A 25,950-nucleotide genomic window follows, 5' to 3' on the forward strand; every position below is an offset into this window, starting at 1 on the left:
TTGTTTTTCATTTTCCGAATATATCAACTTATGATATATTGTATTTTGCTGTAGTTTTGTTCTTTACTTATCATGCCTACTTTTTTTTATCTTTTGATGGAATCGAATGAAAAAGCGTCTAATTAATTTGAATCGAAAATAAGAACAAAGATTTTTTTGATACATAGGAGTAATAATTAAAAAGAACAATTGGGAAACATATTGTTTGAAAATGTATTCATCATAATAAAATTTTCATTATAATCAATAAACTATAATTAATTAAGAATTAATAAATCCCAATTAAACTATGGTGGATGTACTCATACTTTTACCTCGGTGAAATTACATTTGGATGGGTATGTAAATTTCTTTTGTCTATTTACACTCTCCACAAACCTACCAACAACTATGCAAATAATATAAGCAAGTGTAACAATTACAAATAGTAAAGATGTATCAAAAATAAAATAAATATATAAAAGATGGGAAAATTATCATCTCATACATAATTATCCAAAGCATTTCCCATGACACAACGCATCCATACAGTTTTGTATGAACGGCAAATGCCAGATAACATGGCCTTCACAGAGCCAAGACAAAAACAGTTACTAAATTTCACAATGAAAGCATCTATACCTCTACCCAGCTCTCAACTAATATACAACATCACCATGCGGCGTCTTCTTGCACTTGAATAGAAGTTATCGCGCTCAAACTTTTAAAAATGAACCTACAGCCCAACCCAGTACGAGCGACCATTTGTGTTGTGCAAGGGTGAAGCTGATGGTGACGTCACGGACCACTCGTACCAGACCTGGCATCGTTTCAACAAAACTATTATGGTATGTTGAAATCAAAAGAGTACTAGGTCGAAATAAATAAAACGTGGAATTGAGCTGATGTTCAAACAACAAAGAGAGAGGAGTTGAATACCTTGGTGGAACCACAACAGCGCCAGAAATGAACTTCTAGAGGAGAACCGGGTTTGACGTACACTGGTGCCCTTAATGGAAAAAATATCGGGAACCTGTTTAATGTAAGAAAGTTATCAGAATAAGTTTCAAGATTATACTTAAAAACAGAAATTAAGAGTAGCTCAATCATATGAGCAGGCCCTCTTTCCAAGGATAGTTCCTTTCCTTTCCAATTTTTCTTATGGAAAAAGAGGAATGTTGCTTCTAATGTTTGCAATCAGAATCATACTATACGTTAGTGACTGAACAAACATGAATTTGCAATTAACAAGCTTAATAAGCATTCATTGATTGCCATACCAGCTAAACATGTTTGGGGTAGCTGTTGATGGTTCAATACCAAGATGTACATCTTTGTAAAGTGTTGCATCGAAATAACCTGCAAATCCTGTAAAGAAAGAAGAGAATAGAAGATTTAGTAGGTCGATACACGTCCAGTTCTGCAAACCATCCAACCCCCTTCCCAATATGAGAGAGACAGAGAGGGGGGAGGCACATACCATGTATCAAGGTTGCACCAGTGTCTTCTGGAATATCAAACTGAAGTTTTTTGTAACGCTGATTGCTTGCGTTATCTGAGTGTTCTGGATGGGTGAACGTGAATACCTATTTGAGAAAATGAAGATGTTAAAACCATTAGATTCACTTTAGGTAAATATATTACAACTGAACAAACAACCATAGACATCCAGATGAAAACTAACAGGTTGAGTATTTGCGAGCCTGGCCACACGGTGCAGCTTGACCACGTAAGCAGTTTCAAAGTGCACAAGATCTTTATGTGACTTGATCTGTACCATTGCCAATATAAAATAAGCAATTTAAAATCTGGGAAAGAGTTAGAAATTATATAGCTAAATAACAAAAATGGAGAATCACAATGCAAGGGGTTTTACATCATTGTAAAGTTTGCAAGCAGTCACAGGGTGAATGAAACTTGTATACCTGTCAAAACCATAGAAAAATAAGTAATTTGGTATTAACAAAAGGGATAAGTATAGTATACTACCCTTAATCAATCAAATTATACTGCATAAGCACATCAGCACATGTCATTCAACAACAAAGACGGGGAAAATATTGTTTAAGAAAGGAGATCAAGAAAAGCCTAACAAGTAACAAGTAATGACTCAAGTGAAACATGCACTGGCTCTTTCAAACAAATAGATCCAGTGAGATCAGTCAACCTTGATACAGTATTAAGTGATGTAAGCTTTAACATAGAATAAACACCATATAGGCTACTGTAAGAGGCCTTTTAAAACACTACCAAGTAACCGTCTCAAAAACAAAAACACTACCAAGTAACGAATAAATAGATCAACATCATATACAACTAGTTCAAGTGGACTTTGTGTAAAAGCCAATTTCATTCAAAAGTGGTGGGAGGAAAAGCATTATAAAACCTACGATGATGGGATTGAAATTCCATCTTCCTTCAAAAACCTCTGGGCTCCATCAAGACACTCAGGCGAAAGCTCATTGTCACCAAAAGATCCTAGCAACTCACTGACCTACTAGGTCAAAAATTGAAAAATATTAGGTGAAATGCAGAATAATATAAGCATGCAGAGCCTTCTTTATCATGCACAATCAGAACAATACCAATATGTCAGCTTTCTCAGGTGCATCCCAATCACGCATGTCGCTGGATATAATGGTAACAGTTTGTTCCCAACCCTCTAGCTTGACCAAACTCTGTTTCAAGGACATAAGGATTCTATTTGATTCAGTAACTTGGACATCAATGACATACGTAGAAGTAATCTACAAATCCTTTAGAATTTAAATGTTCATTGGATAAAGAACTCATTGAAATTGAAATTTCACGTTGAACCACACATGCATTTCTCACATAACATTAAAAATACTCATATTATATGTACGATCTCTAACAATGTTCCAGATGCGTCAAACAGATAACTAAGCATTTGCTTTTACAAGATATCAATATTAGCAAGCAAAAAATTGTAGCTTGATTTGATCTATGTTTCAAGTCCTTCTTACAGCAAATAATGTCACTCACCACACATTAAATGTAAGATAAATTGCTTGGTTTGCATACTAACTGAAATGAAGAAGAGGCAAATCATAGTAGCTGGAATCCTCAATTGTTTAAACATCTTAGACTTATTGCAGTGACAGATATCTTCGGCAATTCTAAGAGCATAAGTGAAATTTATGTTCAGAATGAACGAGTCTCATACAATTCTAAGGAACATCAGTACGACATGGTACAGCCAGCAAAATTATTTGTTTACAGAGGACCATCAGATTAAACCACAATGTAATAGGCTAATAACATATGGACGAAATAATAAATACAACTTACATGAAGTGTTACTACTGCATTTGGATTCTTTTCCACAGCATATACTTTCAATTTTCGCTCTGTTTCTTCAGCTGCCTGTCAAACAAGACGAGAAAACAATATGCATTACCAGTAAGATGTCAGCAATCATAACATCAACCGCTTCTAGTTTGCACATTTTCTTAGCAAAGGAACAGGAAAAGACCTGCAGTGATGCTCGGACAAGCGGCCCTCGACCAGCACCCACAACCATCAACACCTAGAACAATGAGAAAGAACATATCATTGCAAGGTCCATAGAATTTTCCAACTCATGCTGCGCTCACAGTAATCTAAGGACATAAGTAGCAATTTAGCCCATAACTTTTAGATCAACTGTCAGTTTGTATTCATTTAAAAGGGTCGATCACATCCGTAAGGTACAACTTTGTGTCAAATCCAACTTATATAATGCAATACCAACCAATTGCTAGATTTTACTTTGTATAAATACGTTATAGCCTTGTAGGACACACCAACAATAGTAAGAGGTTAGAAGATATCCTGAAATTAACATAATCTAATTAACAATAACTAAAAAAACATATTTGCAGTTTTTTAGTGTTTGCCAACTCCATTGTGTTATTCTAATAATATTTTTCTAGTATTTATTTTTTATTCAGATCTCACACCATGGAATCAACTACCTGGAAGGGGCAAATTTTTTTAGTGGTAATTTACCCAAATGAAAAAGCAGTGTCAACATTACCTTTTGTGCAAAGCTTTTGGATCAAATTGTTAACTCTGCCATAATTTGAATGATATGTCGAAATTTAGCTGAACTTGAAGATTCAACACATCTCTTGTTCAAGTTTCCTTATTATGATAAGCTATTCTGCCTACTGTGATTGGTGCAAATTTAATCACCTAAATTTAAGATGAGAAACAAATCTCCGTTGGTAGTCAAGTTTTTTACCTAGTTGATCAAGGATAATTCTTCTCCTCTTTCTAGAATATATACAGGCTTTGTTTTTGTCTTTGTTAGTGTGATAAAAAGTCATAGAAAATATTATATTGTAATTCTTATCAACCTTCACGGTATAATTACTAACACAAAGAAATAGAACTTACAGTAGTCACTCTAGAAGCATCTTCATCAGGAACCCGGTCAACCAATGCTTTAGCAACTGCTCTTTGATACTGCCATGATACAATATATACTAACACGAATTAAGATGCCATAAAGACCATGAGACACTATGTTTGAAACTATCAATTTAATTAAACAGTGAAATGGACTATACAGAGGTCTCAAATTTATGCTTGGTGCCAACCATGTTACCACAAGAAAAGAAAAGAGAATCGATCCTTGGATGAATCAAAGTGATGTTCAATTGGACATGGCCATTCTGCCAAAAGATGCAAACCGAAACACCTTGCACATATGCAAGATGATATAACAGGAAGAGCATTATGCTTTGCTGACTATTTACAGACATTCTGGTACATGAGACTACGTTTTGTTTTTTCTGTTTTTTGGATGAGGAAATTGGCACATAAGACCAGTGCTATCAACATATTACGGTTGTTGAAAGTTACATAAATCAATACCATACCTGGCTATATTTCACAGTGTCCTTTTCAAATATTTCATATGTCTGGGCCTCCAAATTATCCATGAGAGGCTGCAAAGATAGTGAAAAAAAAAATTAGGTGATCAGAGATACCAAAACTACAAGAAACAAAGAAAAAAATCCCAAGGAGGGAATACTGTTGATATAGCAACTAACCTGCAAGGGTGATTGTAGATAATCTCTATATCCAAGCTGGAATGCCACATTAAGGAAGTCAAACATAATATAGGATCATAATTATTGCATAACACCATCTGAAAGTACATCAAAGCAAAGGTGCTCTACCTCAAAGCGCTCCTGTTCGGGAAGAGGATCCATTTTTTGATAAAGGAAAGCAACATAATCTAAGTATGCCTTTAAGGGGTGTCTCCAACCTCCTACTAAAAAATAAGCAAAGACAGATATATAATTAAAATACTAGTATGATGCAAATGAAACAAACTAAAAAGCCAGAAGTTGAAAACATCTTAAACAAGAGAACAAGCTTATGGGTATAGCTAATATCAGGCTCATAAGAACCTAATTAACCGAAATATTATTTTCCAGATAATTAATGGAAGCTGTAAGACGTAATTGAGCTCAGAACTTCTTACTCACCCTCAGTTTGGTTGTTATTAGCATTTGATTCAGAAGTACCCACAGGTACCTTGTGTACGGATCGGCCGGAAATCACTACCTACAAAGTGTGCACATGAATCAAAAGCTTCATGGATTCATCATTCTAACTCAATAACTTAATATATAAACAACTAAAATTTGAAACACTCATCTATAGTTACAAAAACATCCGTTGCAGAGAACCATACTATTAAGATACCATTGTTTTCTTAGGCTAGAGGAAACTAGAGAATCCAAATACTCGATATAACAAAAACCGGGCGCCCACAATAAGAGGACTTTTCTAGCTCAAAGTGCACCAGAACAAGTTGAATCCCTAGAAGCATAAAAATTAGGATGCAATAATGTGTTCTATAATAGTACCTGAACCGAGTGATCGAAAAATGCAGTTATTAATCCCTGGTGACGCTTTGATAAACAAGGATATCCCTTTGCGTTGGTTAGAAAAGACTGCCAAGACAGCAGTTCAGTTAATGAGAAAAATTCACACCAACAAGTAAACAAATAGGGAAGTCATAAAAGTATAGTAGAATGTGTAGTCTTCTGAGGTGGTGAACTGGTAAAAGCTAATGTGAATACATCAAATTGAGGAAACCGAATATCATAACTGTGGGAAACAGGAAAATAGAACAGTTTTAGATACTAATGATGAATATACTATAAACCGAATACCATAACTGTGGGGTACTAATAAATGCTCCATATTGAGTACTTCACTATCCTTTTTCAATAATATAGCTTAGAGTACATTATTAGTGCTCAACAAATACTCCAGCCTGGCTTTATAGTGCTCCAAGAAGTTAATGATATATATATAATACAGATGTGTGATAGCTTTTATGTTTGCTTTAGGATATGCCAGCAGAAAATTAAGTTGACACCAAAGAAAAAGTCATTCCCATCATGGAACAGAAATTTTCTTACTACTATTGAATTTTGACCCTTGGACCACAATAAGTTGAAAAAAATATGCACGGGAAGTGCAAGTGCAACAGATCTCTTTTGATGATATTACTTATGTTATCACAAGAAAAAGCCTCTCTATATGCACTAAAGGTGGCCGAAAAAGTATCTATGACAACCTTCATGCAATAAATTTATAAATGTACTACTGAGACACAATGTGTTAATTACATTTGTATTGATTATGGCAGCCCTAACGGGCTCTCCAAACCATCGTGCAACTGAAGATGCAGAAGGTAATGAGGACCTGAAAACGTAATTGAAAAACTTTGTCAGCTATAACCAACATAATGACAAATTTCGACCCAAAAAAGATCACAGGGCTTTATAAGCTTACAAAATATCAAGTGCAACCGAGAGCTGGCTGTGATGTTCACATAGAAGCCGAAAGGAATTCCACAGTTCCCATGAATCAACATCCCCTTCACCCTGCAGGAGAGAAAAAGGGCAACAGTGAGAGTAAAGCGTATATTTGACAATACTAACAATGATTATGATATGAAATCTGAGGCAATATCCACAAAAAATATACTAGTAGTGGAAGGTAGAAAAAGGCTTTAATTAGATGATAAATGTATTTGCCTTTCTGAAACAAGATAAATGCCATAAACAAAATAAGGAAAATATCAAAGTTCATAATGAATGCATAAATTGATTGCAAATTGTCATAAGAAATCAGTCAGTGCCCTTATAGGGTATAACGAATGATTCAGAGCCTCAAACCCATGCGCTGAAAGCAAACAATGTCTAAGTGGAAGCCCTTGCAAACTGAGCATGTAAAATGGCATTAAAGGGCATCTACTCACCATGTATTCTGGGTTCCCAGCCTCAATGCCATCTTCAGGCTTTACCATAGGAATCCTAAGCCACAACTTTAATACGGAAGTAAATAATAAGAATAAAGGGAAATGACATCAACACAAACACATGTAATATTTTCTTATGCTACAAATTATGTCAAAAAGAACAGATGTAAATGTGGATACTGGTTTAAACTGTACCTGCATGCCACCTAAGTTCTGTAAAATCTGATTCAAACATCTTGCATAATTAGCACAAGAAGATCCCTTAGGTGTAGGCAGAATACAAGCCTGCAAAACAAAGGATGTAGCTGCTTAAGCAACAAGTCTAACAGATTACAAGAATGAAAATGAAGCACGGAACAACTTGTAAAATAATGGAAAAGCCTCAAAGACTTATTTTATGATGAATATGCATTAGAGAAGAGGATATAATAATGATCTATTATAAGAATGGTTATCGTTTTCATAGACCACATAACCAAATTCCAAATATCATTATTCACCTGCAAAGATAGATGAGAAGCCCAAGCTATTTCTTGCTTCAATGTAATCTCAGAATCCTGGCGAAGTGTTTCATCTTCAGAGTCCAAGTCAATCCAGGAGCTAATTTTGCCTAGATAGAAGCTAAACATGTTCAACAAAATGAAGGCAATACGTTTAGAATAGAGTCTGATTACAGAAGCTCAAGCACACAATAGCAGGTAACGAAGCATACAGAAATAAAAGAATAGCTGTACAAGATGAAGGACAAACCAACAACATGACTGCTCCACTGTGAAGGGCTTAGGACCAAGTCTGACCCAGCAAATGGCAGAGCAGATGATCTGCTAGTATCTTTGTCCACTAGACTAGGCCTATATGTAGGATCCATCTGCATCATGAAACATTATAATAAGAGCAGGTTCCTTGAAATATAACTTTCGGTGCTTTGTTCTGCTGGTTAGCGTCAAGTGTGTTTCGTGGCCAATGTATAAAAACCACACAATTTGAAATTAATTAAAACAAGCTATCATAAAGCTTATTCTTTTACTTTCTGCAGACTTTGTAAAGGATCAAAGTTATACTAGTAAACACTAAAAAAGGATTATAATTATTATCGTACTGGTTCTGGAAATATGACACATATCTATTACACACGCACAATAATATATTACATATGTACTAGCAACCAAACAGAATAATGAGAAAACTTTGTACATTCCTTACAGCCCTGAATGGTAACCAAAAAGCTGATGATGATTTAATGATATTGACGAAAAAGATAATAATCACTTCAAGATGATTATACAAATGTACAAAAATCTCTATGAACCAGCATATGATAATGAATAATGAATGTCAGGGAAGCAAACAGCCTATTTTTAGTTCCTACAAGTGGTATGTAGTTGGCGACCTCGAGAGAAGGAAGCTACATCCTCTCAAAAATGAGGCCATCAACATAATGATCTAGGTGAGCCTACTGACCATTCACACAGACTGACAGCCATTTGGCTGATGTATGACTGGCTAATTGGCCACCGTGAGCAGAGAGTATGCACAAAAACAAGAAAACACAACTTCTCGGGAGCTCTTCTCTTTTAAGAAAATTTGAACCAGTCATAAAATCAAAATGGTGTTGTAAGTGCTCCTGGGATCACTAATAAAAACAATGTTTCAGATCAAATACATCTAAAAAATGCATGGGTGAAAGCAAGAATAGCATCTTTTCTAAATGCTTCAATATGTAATCAATTTGAAAAAAAAAATGCACACTTGGACATGAGGAAAGGGGAAAATATATTGGTACTAACATTTTCACGAGTCGCGCTTGTTGATTGTTAGATGTCACTCATCGTGGCAGAAAGAAAAAGAAAGAGGAAAACTTTTGCGCAGCTTATACAACTTAAAACGAAACATTCGGCGGCTATCAGCATAATGAAAATAAAAAAACGATTAAACTAAAAAAGAAAAAAAGAAAAGAAAAGAAAAGAAGAAAAGAAAGAAGAAGATAGAAATGGACACGAGCTAGTGAAGGTTTGAGAGCTTGACACTTCAAAACCGAGTAATGAACTAATTAAGTATACAACACCAAGGACCAGGACCAGACCACAGCAATGTACAGCAATCAGTGCGACACAATGCGACAACAGATGAGAAGTGGAGAGAGAATGAAATTGACTCACAAGAGTAGCAAGAACGAAATCGAAGCCGCCGTGGACGTTGTAGGAGAGGAGGTTGGGCATGTCATCGTCGAAGTCCGTCTCGACGCCGCAGTAGCGAGACTCGCTCTTGTCGCCGCCATGTCTCTCTCCGAGCGGCATTTTCTCTCTCTAGAATTGGGAAGCAATGGGTTTAAGGAGGGGTTTGCAGTTCAAAAAATATGTGCGGGCTATGAATGTGGCTAGGTTAGGGTTTTATGAGGTCCCTGTCAATTATACATTTCTCACTTTCGATCATTTCTTTTTCCCCCTTTTGTATCTATTTTGATAAATTTAATGATTAAGAATTCATGTTTTACCATTTTAAATGTATAGTGATTCAAATTCTGGTTAATACTATAGAAATCAACTTTGTTATACAAAATTGGGTTCGTCAATTATATCTATACTATATATTTAATTTAAAGATAATACTAGTATAAGACGATATATATCTACTAGTATTATAAAGTTGTGCATTCTTATAAATTTTAAATTTACATCTAATGTCCATGTTTTATATATATATATATATTACTTGATATAGCATAAGAATCATTTTGTATATAAAATAAGATGTGGTACACTCGACTTATCAGACATTTTTGAAATCCTAACCTAAAATATTAAACTAAAAAATACTACTCCCTCTGTCCCAGCTTTTGGTATCCAGTTGAGAACGGCACGGGTTTTAATAAAGTGATTGATGTGTTGTGAGTGGAATAAGGGTCCCACATTTTATGTGAGAGTTAAAATAATTAAAGTGGAGTAAGGGCCCCACGTACTTTTACTAAAAATATAAATGGATACCAAAATGTGGGACGACCAAAAAAGGAAAGTTGGATACTAAAAGCTGGGACGGAGGGAGTACTACTTAAAATATAGTATATTTTTTATATGAAAAACTTTCATTAAATTCATAAGAAATGAAAGAAAACAATTACACACAGTGGGATATATGACTAAATTAGATTATGATAAACTCATATCGATCAATCGCCCCTGCCCAAAAATTGAATTGTTGTACGAGGCCGTCTGATATATAAATGTACTTTGTTCAAATGGACCAAAACTTGCCTGTCAAAAATTGAAAAAGAAAATTAAATAACATTAGTATTCAAGAAAAAAAAGAATAACTAAGATGTGTGTCATCAAAATATAATTGGTTTAGATAAATTTCATACCTTGCATTAAGTTAATAAAGTAGTGCAGTGGGGGCTTCACCTTCCAAACATTTCAACCTCTTACTTCTCGACTCTTAGTAATTCCTCGAGCTACCACTTCTTCTACTAAGTTTTCGTGATTTTTTTCCACTGAAACATGACAATAATCTCAAAAAATGACTACACTAAGCAAAGTGAACTAAATGAGGCAAGACATACCAGAAAACAATAGAACATATCCTAAACAGGAAGACGACGGGCAGAGCCAGCAGCGCAGAGGCCTAAAACGTGTAACGTGTCAGTTAAGCTACACCGGGAATGCACTAGATCATCACTAGAATCGAACAACTTACAGCGAACCAAACTAGCTCTTTTGTTGCTAGATGTTTTGTAAGCTCGTGGCTTCTAAGTTTCTCGTGCACCTTGTCTTGAACCTGATAATGGTATGTAGTCGCGGACTCAAGGAATTTCCCATATGCACGGACTGGCCCCTTCGTGTAGGGCTCCACAGCAACCTGTAGTCTGTTAACATGAGGTCTTGCTGCAGAGGCCACCCGAGTAACGTATGGCCTAGTCACTCGCCTTAGTCCCTGCACAATAGTCCGATTTATTTCATTTTGAATACGAGACAAATTAAATGGTCTGGACAACATCTTACCTGAAAATAAGGATCCACAACTTCATATATCTCTATTGCCTTTTTGGTTAATTTTTGGACATGCGGCTCAACATTGTCATCCCACTTCTCCTTCAGTGCAGGTAACCATTCCTTCATATAGAGTTTAGAACAACACTTTTCAAAAGTAGATAACCATAAAATATAGAACAATCTCACGAAAAGCCTACTCACAGTTCTCATTTTTTCGACATGTGGTGCAACCCATTCTTCAGCTCGGGCCTTCTTCTCAAAAGCCTAGAACAAGCCAGAAGTCAACAGTTAATACACACATCTGAAAGGCAAACCCGTGAATCGGATAAATTGTGCGTTTAACTAGAGACCTTCTGCATCCACGGCTCCAGAGCGGGTTTTGCATGCAGTTTCCATTTCTTTTCCAAAAGAGACTGAAGTAAAGTGACATCAGCATAATATAGTGAATTAATAATGCTTCAAAGAATAAAAGATAGTTCAGTAAGAAGCAAATAAATACCTGACAATAAGTTAAATGAAGAGCCATCCATGGTGGAAACCAAGCACCATGAACCTGAACGTGTCTCATAAATGAAACAATCTTAACCAATAGACTAGCTGGGAAAGAAAAAGGACAAACAAAGTTCTAGATGTATAATACACATGGACATATTTCTGCACTGAGGTAAAGATACTCGGCCAGATATCATATGAGAATTAACAAAAACGCAATAGGTAGGTAGGTCCTAGGTCCATATGACTTCAAATGAAATACAACTCACTACTATAACTAAACCAAAATGAGCATGGAACAAGCAGAATTAAGCCAAAGAAACTACCTTCATCAACTCCTTAGTTTTGGACGTTGTCTCAAACTTTGCCTTCATCATTTCTTCCTAGCAAGGATTATTTATAAGAAAACTAGTAATCAATCACCCTGTCATTGAATTAAAATATCTAACAAGCACTAACTATTGACAGAGCACCTCGGCTATTTGAAGAGCACGCTCTGTTTTACGCAACTTAGTTTTTTGTTCATCAACAATCTTCTCGAGCTGAGAAAAAAAAAAGGCAGAACACCAAATTAGTACATGAAACCAGATGTTTACGTAATTTAATATGCTTACAATTTGGCAGTGTTCCTCGATCTCTGCACATTATGTTTAAACCATGCAAAACTCTGACCAATCTTCGACGAGGAGGTCAGTAGCCGGCTAACTTAGAGGGCGCTCAGACAAACTTACCTTAAGGAGCACCTATATCTTATAATGTGCTAGATCTTATTTTAAACTTAGGTTTGTTGGAGTTTTGATGTTGTGAAAACTTATAAGCTCAGTCAAATGCTCTCTTAGTCTCCATATAATAATCTTATTGTAGGATGATCCAGTAAAGCTGTTGCATAATGTCCTTTATGCAACCAGGCCTTTATCTTTCGCCCAAAGACACTATAAGTGTCATAATTGGATAGAGGGTAGCATCAAAACTTAGAGCACCTGGAGACCCATGCCGTGATAACATGTAGACTATAACGCACAAACATGGTTGGGAATCAAGATAGGCATTGATGTTGCACTATTAAGAACCATTCTAAATTTTGATTATTGCATGATTTGAATGGGACTTGCCTTGTCAGCTTTGGAATTCAATTCAGATGCCATTTTTCCAACTTCATGAGCTCGAGCTTCCAATTGTTCTTTATCCTTGATTTGAATAGCCAGATCTCTCTTCAACTTTTCCACCTGACTTTCCAATTCACTCGCTCGCACATTAGCTTTACCCAGCTGCTCCACGGCATTTGAATTGCTATTATCCTAAGCAAAAAAGAATACATGTATATTTAGGATGTTAGACCACAATCATTTTTCCAGAACAAAGCCTTCATCTGTGCAAAAAAATATTGTAGAGTGGTATATTGATTGAATCTAATCACTCACTCGCAGAGAAGCAATTTCACTCTCCAAAGAGGCTATGTTCTGTGAATTTTCTTTGATCGTCATCTCCTTAGCTGCAATCAACACATCCCTACCCTTTATTTCTTGACTCTTCTCCTCGATACGATTCTCTACAGATATAGAAAACACATGTAAGGGGGAAAGAAAAACTACTATGTTATCACATTAAAATGCTCTTGCAATTGTAATAGCACTCTGAAGAACAAATCTCTTCACTCCAAGGAGACTACTTGGACTTTGAGTTAGAGATTATCTTAAATGTACAACAAAAGAAGACAAAAAACTTAGATTTGTAGCGTAAACTCTTGATAGAATGAGAATGTTACTATAAATTGAGCTTGTTTTTTCTTATTGGCAAGAAAAGTAAGGTGCAAAATATAATGTTATGTATTATCATAATGAAAACATGATAAAGAACTGCCTCGCAATAATCATTCTCAATTGAAATAGGAAAATGCAAAATAAAAGAAGAAGTGCAGTGCTTCTCGATTATATATTTCCTGCACCATATATTTACTATTTTTTTTCCTTAAACAACGTTTTCAGCATGCAAGGCATACTTACTATTCTGGTAAGAACATAATTCTGGAGTTTTCACAATCAACTTTTTTTTTTGGAAACTATACTCAAATAATGTGTCTTTTTCCAATCAATTGTTTCATTTAACATCTTTTGCAAATCTTAATACTTTCCAATAGATACTAGAAATGATCGTGAACAAATTATCAAGTGAGAATAACATCTCCCCTCTTCAAATGCCAAGGAGACACACAATATCGTGCACACATAAAAAAACACACACACTCTCTCTCTCACACACACACACACATGTGCGCGCGCATGATGTTCATCCATAATTATCAGTATATCAATCCATCATATTCCTCAATGTACACTATCTTCAAAAAAACAAACATTCTCACTAAAACAATATAATAGAAAAACGTGATTTCGATCATTCATGAAAGCGATGAATAACTCAAACAATGGAATCAAAAAATAATTGAGGACACAGTTACCAAGAGTGCGGATCTTGGAGCTTAAGTGATCCATGCCGTTTGATCTGAGCTCGTCCTCGACATTGGATATTGAGCCTGTGAGGAGCAATGACAGAAACAAGGTGAAAGCGAAATGTCTCAACGTCGCCATTAAGCCACCACGGCGCTCCGGCGATCCGAATTTGATCGATTAATCAGCTTTTTCTGTTGCTTTTGTAATTCGTAGTGTGCTATTATTTCTAGAGACATCAACGTTCGCCAAGAACACGATCATTCATGTTCATGTATGATTTGATTTTTTGGGTAAAGTGATGATGAATATACAGTAACACCCTTTTATCTCAATTCATCACTTAATTGTGTTACACTTGTTTTTATATTTCTAATATATATGTTGTCCAAAACATAATTAGACTCGTTGCATAATTTTATTATATATTATTTTCGAAATCATTGTTTGTCAAATTAGGGAAAAAAATGAATAGTGATCTTCTATTATTGTGTGGTGCCTATATATTAGTATGTTTTGTTTTAATACCAATTTGTATTTACTGGTGTAGAGCTCTTAGAGGTAAGAGCATTTTCAAAAGATAACTTTATAGTAATATAGTGAATTTCACACTGTTGGAGAGTATATCGTAGAATTCGCATTTTTATCTTCAACAATTAACTTCATCTTTCATTATATAATGAAATATTTTACTTTTATATTTTTATTATATTAAATTAACTTGTCAATCTCATTATTATATATCATATATATATTTAATAACAATTATATTGATCGTCTAAAAAAATACTAACAATTATATTGATGCTCAGTCATATTTAATTATAATTACAAATATAATTTAATTTAAATATGTTTAAAATAAACTAGTCAATAAAGTTATACGTCTAAATATTGCAAAACGATTAATTTATTTCAACAACATACAACTAACATTACATAATTTTTTTTTCTCAGAATTAATTAAATATTACATAATACTTGGCAAAACATAAATTACATGTTAATAACAATTAATTTTCAAAATTAGAAAATTCATCTCATATGTGATTGATTAATGCATCACGAAGTGCGCAAAGTGAGCCGCTTTATTGTTAATTTTTTATATAGTGTCGTAGAAATTATTAAAAATAGTTTTTTTCAATATGTGGAGTCAACATTTCTCTTGCATTTTCAACGACTGTAGATAGATTATGTTTATTTTTAACAATCATAGTATTGTGCATATTAATGTACGCTCTCATTATTAATACAAATGTTTTTTTTTTGCAATAACGGGCTGGATTTGCAACAATTGCAAATCGAATTTGAAGAACTTTAAATGCATGTTCCTCATCTTTTTTACCCAATTCTTCTCTCATTGTAATTTTTTTTTTTGCATAACACTGTTCATGAATAGTTTGTACAAGTGTGGACCACTTAGAAAATATTTCATCGATTAAATAATAATTCACATTATACTCTTTTTCTTGTATGACATAATGTGTGGTAACGATGTCACTAAAAAGAATAGATCTTTCCAACACATTAATCATTATTGGATCCTGACATACCAAAAAATGCATGTCATTTTCAAAGGTCATAATCGGCAATGCTTTCAAAATAGTATCGTTGGAGATCCACTGCGACCTGCATACGAGCATGCCTAACCAATTGGACAAATTTTTCAATTTCAATACATACAATCTAGACTACATTGTTTACAAGTATAAAGTAATTTAACATCATTAGCATTATGAGATTTTAGATATCTTAAAATGTTTTTTTACAGTTGCATGATACTCCCTCCGTCTCACAAATCTTGAGTCACTTTCCTTTTTCGACTGTCCCATGAATCTTGAGTCATTTCCTTATATAGTAAAAAAATTCTCTTTATTCACATTTTCACTTTTTCACCTACCACACTAAATACTACTATTGTCTTAGTTCCCGTGCCGAAAAGAAGTGACTTAAGATTCGTAGGACGGAGGGAGTAGCATTTATTAACACATTTAATTGCAATGGACTTACCAATATTTATATACTCATTAATTGCATTTACTAGTGCTCCATACACTACTATTCAAAATGCAGTTGTTATTATGGGTGTAAGTGAGTCGAGCCAGCTCGCGAGCTACTCGGGATCGGCTCGAAGATTACTCGAAATCGGCTCGATGTTAGTCGAGTCGAGCTCGAGCTACTCGAATATGTACCGAGCCCGAGTTCGAGTTTCGTGATACTCGCCTCGTTAGTCTCGCGAGCCTAATCGAGTCCAAGCAATTATTATATAATATATTATATATAGGCCCATAATTATATTTATTTTATGTCCACAAAATGGCCCAAACCCTAAGCCCGTACAATTTGAATTTGAATTACACAATGAACAAATCCTAAGTCTTTCTCTTAATCAGAACAGCAGCTGCCAACCGCCTCCCCTTCCCCCTCTCCCCAATCTCTCGACTCTCATCTCTCTCGGCTGATCGACGACCGACGACCGGCGCAACGGCGAGTCGTCCTTTCGGCGAGCCTAACAGCAGCAGCAGTGCAGCAAGGAGCCGCCGCCTTTGGCTCTCCTTTTCCCAGCCCGACCAGTGCGCGACAACAGTATCTGGAGGAACCACCGGCGGCGCTTGTGTATATCATTTCCAGTGAGTTTAAATGTTTAATGCTTAATTTTCGGTAGGAACCACCAGAATTATTGTCGAGCCCAATTTCTTGTCGGCCCCTCCTGCTTAATTTCTTGGTGCAATAGCCAACATTATTATCAACTTGAATGATGTTTCCTAAATCCTAAGTTTGTTTCTGTGTTTTTTTTTCCTTCTTATCTTAGGGATAGAATATGGTGTGACCTTGAGCTACTTGTGTGTTGTTTATCAACTGCTGTTTGCTGGTTTTTAGTAAATCTATGGTTGGAAAATTTAAACAAAAGATTACTCTGCATATGAGCTCAAGTAGAAGTTTTCCAAATCAATTACTACTATTGTTTCTATCAAAATCTCACTAGAAGTATATACGAGCTTAGCTCTAGCCTCTAGAACAGGAGCTCACCGAGTTTGAAGCATGTATCAGACGAGCTCGAGCTCAAACTCGACTAAGGCTCCACAATCGAGCTTAATCGAGTCGAGCTCGAGCTCACGAGTATGGCATCGAGTCGAGCTCGAGCTCAAAAAAATCAAGCTCGGCCGAGTCGAGCTCGAGCTCGAGCTTCATGAAAATAGTCGAGCTCGAGTCTGAGCATGGCAATACTCGACTCGACTCGGCTCATTTACACCCCTAGTTGTTATGTTTTGCAAATGTAGACAAGGCCCATCTTCTAGTATATAGCTCGAATCAACTATTTTGTTTTTTTATAACAACAACAATGCTGATAAATAAATATCGGTACATTTGAAAACGTCTACGAAACATCTCTTCATTGAATGTTGAATTTTCAAACGAAAAAAAATATTCGTTGAACATATGGTTAGTTGTTGCTTCTCGAGCAATATGGATCACTTGTGACCAAGACCTAAATCTTCATGAATTATTGTAACATTTTGATATTCATCAAATTGTGCTACGATAAGATTGTTATGTAAAATATGTAGACCTAACATTACATTCATTGATTAATTGTTCAAGTTCAACATCATATGAGCTTGAACTCTAGGAAGGAAATACATAAAAAGTATCAACATCATGATGATTCATATATTTTGCTTATTTTTATGATGGAAAAAAAATAAGTATGTGGATTATGAAAATCATATACTTCCGCCGTCCCAACTTTTAGTATCCATATTTCCATTTTATTTTGTCCCATATATCGGTATCCATTTCTATTTTTAGAAAAAGTAGGTGTGACCCTTACTCCACTTTAATTACTTTAACACTATCATATAAAAGGTGAGACTCTTGTTTCACTCACAATACACCCAATCATTTTATTGTGTCACTCTCAAATGGATACTAAAAACTGGAAGGAGGGAGTACTTCTTAAACAATATCAATCATCCAATGATATTTTATTTAAAAATCTTAAATATTGAAATGTCAGCATCAATCTGAATTTCATTAATCTATACTACCAATTCATATTGAAAGAATGATTGGATTGATTAGTCTACCCACTACCATATGCTAAAAGCTCTGTCTAAGTAGAAAGAACTTTAAAGTCCTCATATTAACTTGATGTTGAAGCCAAAACAAGAACAAATCTTTTCCGAAAATCTAAACCTTTGAATCACCATCATCTAATTGGATTTCATTAAATCTACACCATATATTATATATACATTCTCCGAAAATCTAAATCACTCAACCTCTTTATATATGATCTATTGTGTACATGCTCTCACACATAATAATACTATTTTATTTTGTATCAAATCGTCTATATTTTTTAACTAACATTTTATTTTGTTTTGAAGCTCTCGATAAGAGTCTAAGAGATGTGCTACGGTCACCTACATGAATTTGTTATGCAAAACCGTTTCGCGGTTTAGTCGTTGTTTTAGGTGGAGATTTCAGACAAATACTACCAATTATACCAAATAGTATCATACATGATATTGTCCACGCCTCAATAAATTCTTCTAAACTTTGGAATCAGTGCAAAGTTCTTAAATTAACTAAGAACATGATATTGCTCATAATTAAACTAGAGTCATACTTTTATACAAATATTTGTTTATCTAAATTATTTTATTTATGGAGTATAATGTTATTCAAAAATTATTTTTTATATCAGAATTGCGCATCATGATCAGATGTTGAAGATACTAAGAACTTTGCAGAATTGATATTTAATATAGGGGATGGTATTGCTGTTGACAATTTTGATCATGGAGAAGCTGAAGTGATATTATAAGATGATATTCTTATACGAAATGCAGCTAATCCTATTGAATCTATAGTTAGAAGTATATATACAGATGTTTTGCATACAACGTCTAATCCAAATAAATTTAAGGATAAAGCTATCTTGGTGCCGACAAATGAAATGGTGGATACAATCAATGATTACGCCATCTAATGCCCGTCGAACAAAAAGTATACCTTAGTTCAGATAACATTTGCAAAGCGGATGAAGAAGTGAATGTCGATGATTAAGTATTTTTTGTTGAATATCTCAACACAATCAAGTGTTCAGGATTGGCAAACCACGAAATAAAATTGAAGAAGGGGTGCACACTACGCCAAAAACGCACATACATAACGCCTCATAGATAACGAATATTTAAAATATCCGTTATGTATGTGCGCCCTTTTTGCATAGATAACGGATATTTCAAAAATCCGTTATGAGAAAACAGTTACCTATGATTATTTATAACGTTTTTGAGTCTGATGTTATCTATGAGTGTTACGTATGTTTATTTTTAATAACGCGTATTTATTACCATTACCAGTATGCTTTGTGTTATGTATGAGCACATTACCGTTATTAATGTATGTTATGTATTAGATTTTTTTTTTTTAATTAAAGCAAATACGAATCGATAAGCATAACAGTGTCTCTCGTTTTCGACCTAATCGCGTTGGCCTCTCTCTCTCTCTCTCTTTCCCCCAAATCGCGACTAACCTCTCTTTCTCTCTTTCCCCGCTGCAATTTGCTGGCCGCCGCTATCCAAGCCCCACGCCGCCGATTCTCCTGTCTCCCTGACTCTCTTTTCCTGCGCAGCAAATCAGTTCTGTCACGTCCTGCGCCACCTCCAGGCTCCGACGCTTAGCCTCTTCTCTTCTCGCCGCCTCCGACTCTGGCAACCTTCAAGTAGGTTATTCTGTCCCTGTTTGAGTTATTCCACATTCAATTAAATCCAACCTTTAATTTGTGGAATCAGATTGTTGGTCTCAGAAAATTAAATCCTCGAAGACTCTGAAATGCCTTGGGTATAGTCTTTGACATTCAATATCCGAACCATCTCACACCAATCTCTCCTTCTTCGCAACCATCGATTGGTGCTTTTGTGCCATGGACTCCACCTAACTGGGGTAAGCATTACAATTTCTTCCTATAACCTTTTTATGACCGATTACTTGAGATTTGAGATTCTATCAATAACCTCGTCTGCCACAAGCTCTCTTCGTCTGCCCCCCCTCTCCTCTCAGGTATCATTCTCGCTAGGGTTATGAATTGAAACTTTATTTGATGGAATTTTGTGAGGTGTTGGAATGTTTGTAGTTAATAGATAGAAATGTATCTTGTTTCTTTTGATTGATTTTATGAATTTCTTGTTGGTCAACTCATTTGTGCTTCACATTGCTCTAAAAAATTGAGAAGCACTAGTTTGAATTTTCTTAGGTTGAGTTAATCTGTATTGAGCTTTAAATTTTGTAAGAGAATGGAAGATAATGCATCTGAACTTATTATATTTGTTGCAGATTAGGATATGAAATAGAAAATATTCCCGAGTCAAAATTTAATGTTTCAGAAGCTGATTACCGTGTTTGAGGGAATTAAAAGAGGGATTTGACGGCTTCTTTTCTCTTGATGCATGTTATGTGTGTTCATGAATGGTGTGAAATGCAAAGCTACAATCCCTTATGGTATTCTCAAGAATTTTATACATGGTTGTATATGTTCTAATACTTTTTTCTTTCGCATTTTTGGAAGCTTTGCTGCTTTTCCATTTTCAATCTTCACTTTCTTACCATTCAACTGTTGGAAACTTCTCAATATCTAGTTTAATGCAAGGCTAATTTTATACTTGAATGAAGTAATTGTTAAATGAGTTTTCTAAACTTCAGTAGTACTGCTATGAGGCTTCCTGAAGATTTTGTGTTCCAGTTTAATGGCTCAAAAGGCGCTGTACATGACCTCTTTCATCTAGTAGAAAAATCTGTCCATTTTTAAACTAAAGTTGAGCATCTATGTTTTTTTTTGGGGTAATTATTTTTCTCAAGTTTTATGAAATGCAGGTAATTATTTCCCTTAAGCACAATACTGTTGACTTATTAGCTTTTTAATATATATTTTCTGTTGGCCCATTCAGCAAAGTCCATGGATTAGTCGCTGGTGGTGGTGAGGATAGAGCTGTTGAATGCTTTGATACGAGGACTAAGTCATCAGTTGGTCGATTAGATGTTGTCGCTGTTGCTGGTGATAGTGATGCGGTAAGATACTCATTACTATGGTTTTCAGAATAAGAAGCTTTGTCAATAAAATAATTTTATAGAGTTTGATTATTTTAGGAGGTTACGGCAGTTGAATTTGATGGAGATGGGGTTTTCTCATGGCTGTTGGAAGCAGTGCTGGGAAGGTACATTAATCTATAATATATTACCATTCATTGCAGTCATATTGCCTTGTCCTTTTTCTTCATCGCATGTTGTGATGTCTTATCAATAGTTATGCATTATTATCTTCACGATGATAGTAGTATGTGCTTTATTGCAAGAAATGTTTGTGCAACTAAAGTGAAATTGATGATACTCGTATGTTCACAACTTACAGAAATAAAACTTTTCTCTCTCTCTCCTTTGATTCACTATTAGTGGATTTGGAATACCACTCAGTAGAATTTATCAGAGCATTAAGACTTATCCAAAGCTAGTTGAAAGTTGCATGGATGATTATTGAGCACTTATATGTATGATCATTTTAGTAGAGATGGAATATATTGGTAACGATGAGGAGTAATATATGCAGAGCAGAGGAATCACTCGGGTCAGAGGAATCGCTGAGGTCAGAGGAATGCTCCACTCACAGACAGTCAACGGTAGAAATGACCATTTTACTCGGGAAGCGTCAGAGCAGAGGAATTATCTGTTCGCAGAGGAATCCAAAACCCCCCGATACACATAGTTCTCTGCCTCTGAGCAGAGGAATGAGCGAAGGCAGACGAAATTACCATAGTACCCCTGGCCACGCGGGGAATGTGACTTCAAGACTGAAATTACTATTTTACCCATAAAGTGTATTCTATAAATACCCATGCACTTGTACCATGTAAGGAGACACACGCGCTTTCTCAATACAACGACAAACTCTTTTTTGTTCTCGGTAATTCAATTTCACTCAACTCTCTTTCGATTCTCACGTTCGATACTAGGTAAAATTCACAATCCAATCATGATTCACCGGTTAAAACACTACCCACTCAATTACGATTCACCAGTAACCAATGTTCAGCTTTACTCGGAGCGTGTCTTTATTGCTTTTAATGAATATTTTTGTAAATTTATTATTTGACATAGTACTATTTTCATTTGTTTCGTATTTCAAATGTCCTTTTATTTGTATTTTTTATCATATTTTGTATAGGTTTTAGTTCTGTGCATTGCTCTATATTCTTGCAGGTATACTTTTTAAGTGTTTATCTCCTCATTTATGATGCTCTACATTGTGATTCTTGGTTGACTCTTTGTATGATTGTGGCAGGTTTGTGGTGGATTAAATAAGTCGTACGTTGAGCTGAAGAGGCTTATGAATTCACAAGAAAAGTTGTACCAGATGGCTAGCTAGTTTCATATTTAATATGTTTAGTATTTTTGTAAGGCATAATAGTATTAGATAGAGCAGTTGATGAATTTTGACTATATTCAATTGGTGTATGAATTCTTTTTTATGATAATAATATATGGATTTTGATTATTTTGTTTTAAAATCATTTCTATTTATTGAAATAGAAAATAAAGAAAATTGTGAAAAATAAAAAATATGTTGAAATCTAAGAAAGCATACATAACGGTAAAGAATTGTTATGTATAATTGTAAAGATAACGTATAAAAAATAACTTTTATAAAAGTCAGAACCGTTATATAAAATAAGATAGATAACGTAAATAATTGTGTTATGTGTTTGGATCATGCCGTTATGTAAAATACTATAGATAACGGATTTTCTCCGTTATGTATTTGGATCATACCGTTATGTAAAATACTATAGATAACGAATTTTCTCCGTTATGTATGAGCGCCACATACATAACACCACTATACTTAACGCAAGTTTTTTCGCATAGATTACGGATAAAATCCGTTATTTATGCGCGCGTAGTGGCATCATCATGCTGCTTAGAAATATCGATCCGTCCAATGAGTTGTGCAATGACACGAGGATGATAGTTACTAAAATAGGAGACTGTGTGATCGAAGGAAACTGATTTCAGGAAATAATGCGGGTAAAAAGTTTCCAATTGCTAGAATGGTCATGAGTCCGTCAAATTTCACTAAATTTCCCATTATGTTCCAGAGGCCACAGTTCCCCTTAAGTATTTGATTTGTTATGACTATAAACAAAAGCTAAGAACAATCTCTTTCAAACGTAGGATTGTATCTACCAAAACCCGTATTCAGTCATGGCCAGCTGTATGTCGCAATCTCACGTGTCACTAGCAAAAAAGGTCTCAAAATTTTATTATGTGACGAGAATGGTCAGATAAGCAACACAACAACTAATGTGGTATACAATGAAATTTTTGATAGATTGAAAGGTAATTACGATAGAACTTTAGTTATTTTATTCATATGTTTATATGTTATTAGCATTCACTAAACATTTATAATTCATTTACTTAACATATGTACTTTTATTAGTTTATTGTTGATTTCTTATGGAAAGACTCTTACTTTTAGCAATACGATTTGTATGGTTGGTCATTTTAAGTGTCTTTGCATTTTGATTTGGGCTGGTAATTATGGACTAATGATTTTTGAATTACGTAATTTTTTTAGAGAGACAAACTATTTTTTTTAGATTTGATGTATAACTAACATTGTTGTTCTAGATGGATGGGATTGAGCCTTGGACTTCTATGTCTGACAATTGCTTATATATATATATCGTATTTTTTACTTGTAGAGGCTATGTGGGGATCTACAATTAAGATTTAGAAACTTCCTTTTGAAGCCAAAGCTTTTGAGGGTTATTGTACATCCAGGATTTAAACCGAAGAATTGGAAATGATTGTTGTATTGCATGCTTTTGAAGATGTTGTTAATTGCCCGGTTAGTGAGCTGTTGTGTTGAGTATCTTTACCTTTAGTTTTACCTTTAGTTTTCTTAAGTAAATTATGACATAATGTTCTATAAGTTAGTTTTCTTATATGTTGTACATGATATTAATAATTGTATTAGTATTCATTCTAGAATATAACAAAGATATCAAAATTATGTCCCACTAACAATTGAACTACAAATAAAATCGAATAAAACAAATAGTATACTCTCTCCGTCCACGATTAATGTTCATTTTTTGTCATTTTAGTAAGTCCATAAAAAATGTTCCATTTTCATTTTTAAACACTACCCACAACACAATTAATTAATGTGGAACTCAAGCTCCACTATCCCACCACACATTTTTAATCACTACCCCACAATAACATCTTTAATGTGAGATTCAAATTTCACTCACAATATAATTTATTAATGTGGGATCCAAACTTTATACTCCCCCACCACATATTTTTAAATACTATTTCATAATAATACATTTATTGTGGGACTCAAACTCCACTCACAATATACTTATCCAATATTTCTTAAAACTCGCATCTAAAAGGTTGGGGATTATTGATCGTGAACGAAGTGAGGGTGCCTCCAATGGTGCATTTTTTCAGTTTTTACCTCAAAAAACTGCCATTGGATAAACAAAAAACTGATTTCCAAATTTTACACCAAAAACTGGTTGGCAACTCAAAACCAATTTTTGGCTGACACACATGGGCCCAATTTTTTAGTTTTTTTGACTTGGTAGCCGAAATTTGTGGTGTTTTGCTTCTTTTTTATTTATTTTTTTAATTCTACTCTTATTTTTGATTGCTTTATTTCCTATTCCAATTCATGTAACAACAAATACATATATGAATGTAACGACTATTTTCATATCAATAAACAACTATTTTTTTTTCTTTTGTAACGGAAATATTTTTATAACGACTTAATTCTTAAAAATTTCTATATATACTCATTTCATTCTTTCATTTTCATACAACTCTCCAATACTTCATTTTTTTTATTCTCTTGTTCACTTCATTTTCACAAGTGAAATGGCGGATTCTAGCTCCCAAAATTCCGATTCTAGTAATTCAAGCTCCCAAAATATTCAAGGTTCCTATTTTTCAAGTTCACAATACCATCACATGTCCTACCCTCAACAACAATTTCCATACAACTACCAAATGTCTTCAAATTTTCCCCGACAATTTCCATTCAACTCTCCTGGTGGTTCAAATTTTCCCCAACAATTTCCATTCAACTCTCCTACTGGATCAAGTTTTTATCCACAATTTTCATCTAATTTTCCTTATACCTATTTCATGCCTCCACCAAATCAATTTCAAGAAAATAGCTCGCAGTTTCCTCAGCATTCTTCACAAATTCCAATTGTTGTTGATGATGATGACGTCGAGGAAGTTGGAAAATCCACTGCAAAAACCAAGTAGGCAAAGGCGGCTTGGAGTCCTGACTATGACATCCTTCTTGTTAAAGTTTGGTACAACACCATCACCGACTCCATTATTCGTAATCAACAGAAAAGAAATGAGTTTTAGGAGAAAATTATTGCTTACTACAACGAGTGGAAGCCAGAGGACACCGCTGCGCGAAGTTTATCACAAGTGAAAAATCATTATTATAGAATGAATCCAGATCTTAATAAGTAGGCAGGTATCTATAACAATTTTTGGAGCAATCGAGCAAGCGGACAAGGAGATGATGATATGCTAGAGGCGGCAAAAATAGCATGGAGAAATGATGATCCAAAAAACAAGGACTTCAAGTTCTTGCACGTATGGAAGATGATCCAAACTTGTGAGAAATGGAATCCTCAACAAATGCCACAGAATC

General features: G+C 34.7%; 3 protein-coding genes and 1 long non-coding RNA gene across 6 annotated transcripts in view; 1 reads left to right on the forward strand and 3 right to left on the reverse strand.

Moving 5' to 3' along the window:
- Positions 1–25,950, reverse strand: part of LOC130987205 (uncharacterized) — a 698,101-nt gene that overhangs the window by 319,248 nt on the left and 352,903 nt on the right. The gene's annotated exons all lie outside the window — the stretch shown is intronic.
- On the reverse strand, positions 437–9,686 carry LOC130987169 (protein arginine N-methyltransferase 1.5). Of its 2 annotated transcripts, none has more exons than XM_057910813.1 (23): positions 9,430–9,686; positions 8,021–8,138; positions 7,771–7,880; positions 7,466–7,555; positions 7,271–7,336; positions 6,802–6,893; positions 6,636–6,711; positions 5,865–5,951; positions 5,481–5,559; positions 5,169–5,260; positions 5,040–5,075; positions 4,866–4,934; positions 4,381–4,449; positions 3,476–3,529; positions 3,292–3,366; positions 2,565–2,657; positions 2,370–2,473; positions 1,856–1,904; positions 1,664–1,750; positions 1,460–1,565; positions 1,260–1,347; positions 919–1,012; positions 437–799 (listed from the first exon to the last, which is right to left on the reverse strand). In XM_057910813.1, exons 1-23 carry the CDS (start codon positions 9,565–9,567, stop codon positions 716–718), a joined length of 1,956 nt encoding a protein of 651 aa, XP_057766796.1. In that variant the 5' UTR covers positions 9,568–9,686; the 3' UTR covers positions 437–715. The 2 variants fall into 2 exon arrangements, with proteins under 2 accessions (XP_057766796.1, XP_057766795.1); XM_057910812.1 differs by having other exon boundaries at positions 5,169–5,263.
- On the reverse strand, positions 10,315–14,522 carry LOC130987188 (uncharacterized). Its single transcript, XM_057910836.1, has 13 exons — positions 14,207–14,522; positions 13,170–13,297; positions 12,861–13,046; positions 12,222–12,290; positions 12,075–12,131; positions 11,756–11,809; positions 11,607–11,669; positions 11,458–11,520; positions 11,266–11,376; positions 10,961–11,197; positions 10,827–10,888; positions 10,629–10,757; positions 10,315–10,521 (listed from the first exon to the last, which is right to left on the reverse strand). Exons 1-12 carry the CDS (start codon positions 14,334–14,336, stop codon positions 10,703–10,705), a joined length of 1,215 nt encoding a protein of 404 aa, XP_057766819.1. The 5' UTR covers positions 14,337–14,522; the 3' UTR covers positions 10,315–10,521; positions 10,629–10,702.
- Positions 19,711–22,187, forward strand: LOC130987223 (uncharacterized). Its single transcript, XR_009089618.1, has 5 exons — positions 19,711–19,929; positions 20,000–20,150; positions 21,152–21,272; positions 21,351–21,418; positions 21,808–22,187. It is a non-coding gene; the product is annotated as an uncharacterized LOC130987223 (long non-coding RNA).

This window comes from Salvia miltiorrhiza, chromosome 5, assembly GCF_028751815.1.
Source record: "Salvia miltiorrhiza cultivar Shanhuang (shh) chromosome 5, IMPLAD_Smil_shh, whole genome shotgun sequence".
Classification (NCBI taxonomy): Eukaryota; Viridiplantae; Streptophyta; class Magnoliopsida; order Lamiales; family Lamiaceae; genus Salvia; species Salvia miltiorrhiza.

Coding starts and splice junctions, on each gene's coding strand:
- LOC130987169 (XM_057910812.1), bottom strand. CDS start 9,567: ATGCCGCTCGGAGAGAGACATGGCGGCGACAAGAGCGAGTCTCGCTAC. Junction 3,530..4,380: donor ATGCTTCTAGAGTGACTACT/GTAAGTTCTATT, acceptor TCATTGTTCTAG/GTGTTGATGGTTGTGGGTGC. Junction 2,658..3,291: donor ATGCAGTAGTAACACTTCAT/GTAAGTTGTATT, acceptor TCCTTGAAACAG/AGTTTGGTCAAGCTAGAGGG.
- LOC130987188 (XM_057910836.1), bottom strand. CDS start 14,336: ATGGCGACGTTGAGACATTTCGCTTTCACCTTGTTTCTGTCATTGCTC. Junction 11,670..11,755: donor TTCATTTAACTTATTGTCAG/GTATTTATTTGC, acceptor ACTTTACTTCAG/TCTCTTTTGGAAAAGAAATG. Junction 11,377..11,457: donor ATGTCGAAAAAATGAGAACT/GTGAGTAGGCTT, acceptor CTCTATATGAAG/GAATGGTTACCTGCACTGAA.